General features: G+C 34.5%; 1 protein-coding gene across 1 annotated transcript; it reads left to right on the top strand.

The window, feature by feature from the left end:
* The first annotated feature begins 783 nt into the window (after positions 1–783).
* LOC139099127 (larval cuticle protein III/IV-like) lies at positions 784–2,606 on the top strand. The gene is made up of 4 exons (XM_070651527.1): positions 784–953; positions 2,055–2,143; positions 2,224–2,292; positions 2,369–2,606. Exons 1-4 carry the CDS (start codon positions 820–822, stop codon positions 2,509–2,511), a joined length of 435 nt encoding a protein of 144 aa, XP_070507628.1. The 5' UTR covers positions 784–819; the 3' UTR covers positions 2,512–2,606.
* The last annotated feature ends 528 nt before the right edge of the window (positions 2,607–3,134 follow it).

Genomic DNA, 3,134 nt, shown 5'->3' with positions numbered 1-3,134 from the left:
CGAAGCTCGAACTCAAGTAGTTCGAACGCAGTTCGGACTTGGTTGAGCGAAGCTCACAAATTTTTGCGACCTGAACCGAGCGAAGCGAGTGAAGGCGTGAAAATTTTCCCAATCACTAGAAACTGCATATCTATGAAAATATGTTGCTGTGAGTAGAAAAATGGTTCGAGCGAAGCTCGAACTTTAATTGTTCGGATGCATTTCATTCATTTAAATAATTTTAGTTAACGTGTAAATAATCATTTTTTATCACATTTATCTCATAAATCAATTATTTTGTTCAAGTTGTGTTTTTAATTCTTACTTTTCTGTACAGTTTTTTGATCTACGTATGGTGTGAATATTCCCATGAAGCGTGATCCGCTTCATTACTAGTTTTAAATTCTCAATGCTTTATTAAGTTCATTTCCTCATTTGCATAATTTTGTATATTTTTTCATTATTGCCATGTTTATTTGTTTGTTTTTCCCATTAATTCTATATTTTTGTTTTTGTTCGCTTCACACTTGATCTAAACATACATCCGTGATGTTCAATCAATCAGTTTCACCCACAACAATTTGACACACTAGCGATACAGCTATGGATGTATATAATAATAATAATAATAATGAAATTAATTGAAGAACATGAAGCACATCACCGATTAGATAGAAGATATTTTGCATATATATAAATAACATAAAATGCATTGATTATACTTAAATCGATATCATTACATAGATAATCGCTGAGAGCGTCAGACATAGACAAGAACTTTTTATTTTTTTTGCATCAAGAGCATCAAAGGCATTTTTAAGTCATAAAAATAATCGATAAATGATGTCGAAGCTCATCATACCAATATTATCACTCATAATCATTTACGTTCACTGTGCACCATCGCCTCAAAATGATGATGTTGAGATACAAGGCATTAATAATCAAATCAATGGAGCTGAATTTGATTACAAGTAAGTCATTGCACTGGAAAATATATTGAACATACTTTTTTTTGCTATTTAGTCACTTATCAGACGAGGAGGATGTAGAATTATCTTCTTTAAAATGAGTCTAGTTAGTGATAGGAGTTTGGATTCAGTAAGAATGTCTACCTAGTTAGATAGACTTTCATTTATTGTGCAATTTTCTGCAATTAACATTTCATTCGTGTTCTTGGAGCGTAGCCATTTCTTGAAGAATGGATGTTGTGAAATCGGTTATGAAAAGGAAGGAAAAGGGTGCTTAGGGACTACTTAGGGGTGCTTAGGGACTACTTAAGGGTGTTTAGGGACTACCTAGGGGTGCTTGGGGGTGTTATACCTCCTAAAGCCACTCTTATGCATGTGTCTGATGAATTCTAACCAAAATTTCCCATTAATGATTTTTTAATTGGAATATTTTTGGAATACTGTCATAAGTAAACATGCCAAGGGTATCTTTTGTCAGTGCCATTAGTATGCAGATTTTTAAAATTTACTTTTTTAATTCTCATAGAGGTTTTGTCTAGTATGTGACTTGATTAGCATCATTCATTCGTTAGAACTTCGCTTTGCTGCTGTATTAGCAGTAGAGGAAATGCCCTGTCGATGCCATGACTATTGGTTTTGTCTTATGCAAAAAAAAGCTATTAGAATCCTTAAATAACAATTGAGAATAGAATGCAGCTAATAATACTAGTTCTATAAGCTTTGTTGCATGGTATCGAGTCCCATGCATAGGCGAGTCATATGCATAGGAATTAGCTTTGGTTGCATGATATCAAGACCGAGATCGAGCCCAAGACGTCCTGGTTTAGGTCTCACAATTTAGAATAACCGAGACTTCGAAAAACTCCATTGTTGTCTCGGTTTCGATCCTGAACTCGGTTTTTATGTCGAAAATTCATTCAAACCGAGACCGAATTCTCGGATAATCCTACAATTGGCCCACGTTAGATCAACCTTCAGTCAAAACTTTATCACCTACTTTAAATTGGCACCTTCAATTCCAAGACAAAACGCCAATCTCTACTCCAGATCTCTCCTTATTTCTAAAATCATCTAAAATTTATTTAATCCACAAAAAAAATAAAGATTCACATTAGAGGACGGACATGAACGTCAACAACAGAGAAAGGAAATTGATGGAGCTCATATTGTAATTGGATTTTACAAGTACGTTGGTAAGTAAGTAAAATGCATTATAAAATATGCTTGTAAAGCTTCACAAGTTGCTTGATACTTTCTCTATTTTCATCCATAGATCCTGATGGGAAGGAAAGAAAAATTTATTATAAAGCTGATAAGAAGGGATATCAAGTCAGCTACGATAGTAAGAACAACTTTTCTTTTTATTAAGTTAAAAAAGTATAAATTTTTGCTTCATCCATTTTCGTTCCTGTGCTTAGAGCCATTTGACTTCCCAAGTGAATCGGAATCGGAAAGATTGTCGTCAGCATATTTGCCACCAAAGGAAAATTTAATAAGAGATGTTATAGCACCATCGAATGAATATTTGCCACCATTGAACACATATTTACCACCAAACTAGATTATGTGCTGTAGATCCAGTGGTGGGCAATCTTGAATGTTTTGTGGACACTTAGGTAGTAAGCCTCGCTTGACAAAGCCGCAGATGGCAGGGGTGGAGGCTGGAGTTTGCTTCATTTGGAGCACGACCCCCCATGACCCCCTCCCCCCCCCCCCTCTCTGAAAATTAAAAAAAAAAAACAATTTATTTTGGAACAAAATTCGAGAAAAACGGCCTGGATCCCTACCCCAGGCCACGATTCATGACATTTCCACACCAGTGCCCCGCAGCCCAAAGGTTGCCCACCACTTGCCTTAATATAATGTAATTTATAGTAAATTTAGTTCAATAACTTAATATAGACACAACATAAAATGTCAATATATTTTTTTAATATACATGAGTATGGGGGTCATCAATCAACCATATCCGACATCAATTAAAATACATTATCTGATTTAATTAGCGAAATTGCGCCATCAATATCATCTTTGTAAGCGTCATTCAATCACTGATATCAATAATTAATTTTAATTTATTTTTATTTTCATTTACTCGCTTTCACATTTCATTTGAACTTTTTTTAATGTCTCTTTCTCACTCTCTCACTTCAATTATGAATTATTATGGAAATAGAAGTTCTG

This window comes from Chironomus tepperi, unplaced genomic scaffold (genome assembly GCF_022539635.2).
Source record: "Chironomus tepperi strain 1889 unplaced genomic scaffold, CSIRO-AGI_Ctep_v1 contig_461, whole genome shotgun sequence".
NCBI classification, from domain to species: Eukaryota; Metazoa; Arthropoda; class Insecta; order Diptera; family Chironomidae; genus Chironomus; species Chironomus tepperi.
Note: the sequence above shows the minus strand (reverse complement) of the source record. Positions and strands in the feature narration are given on the sequence as shown.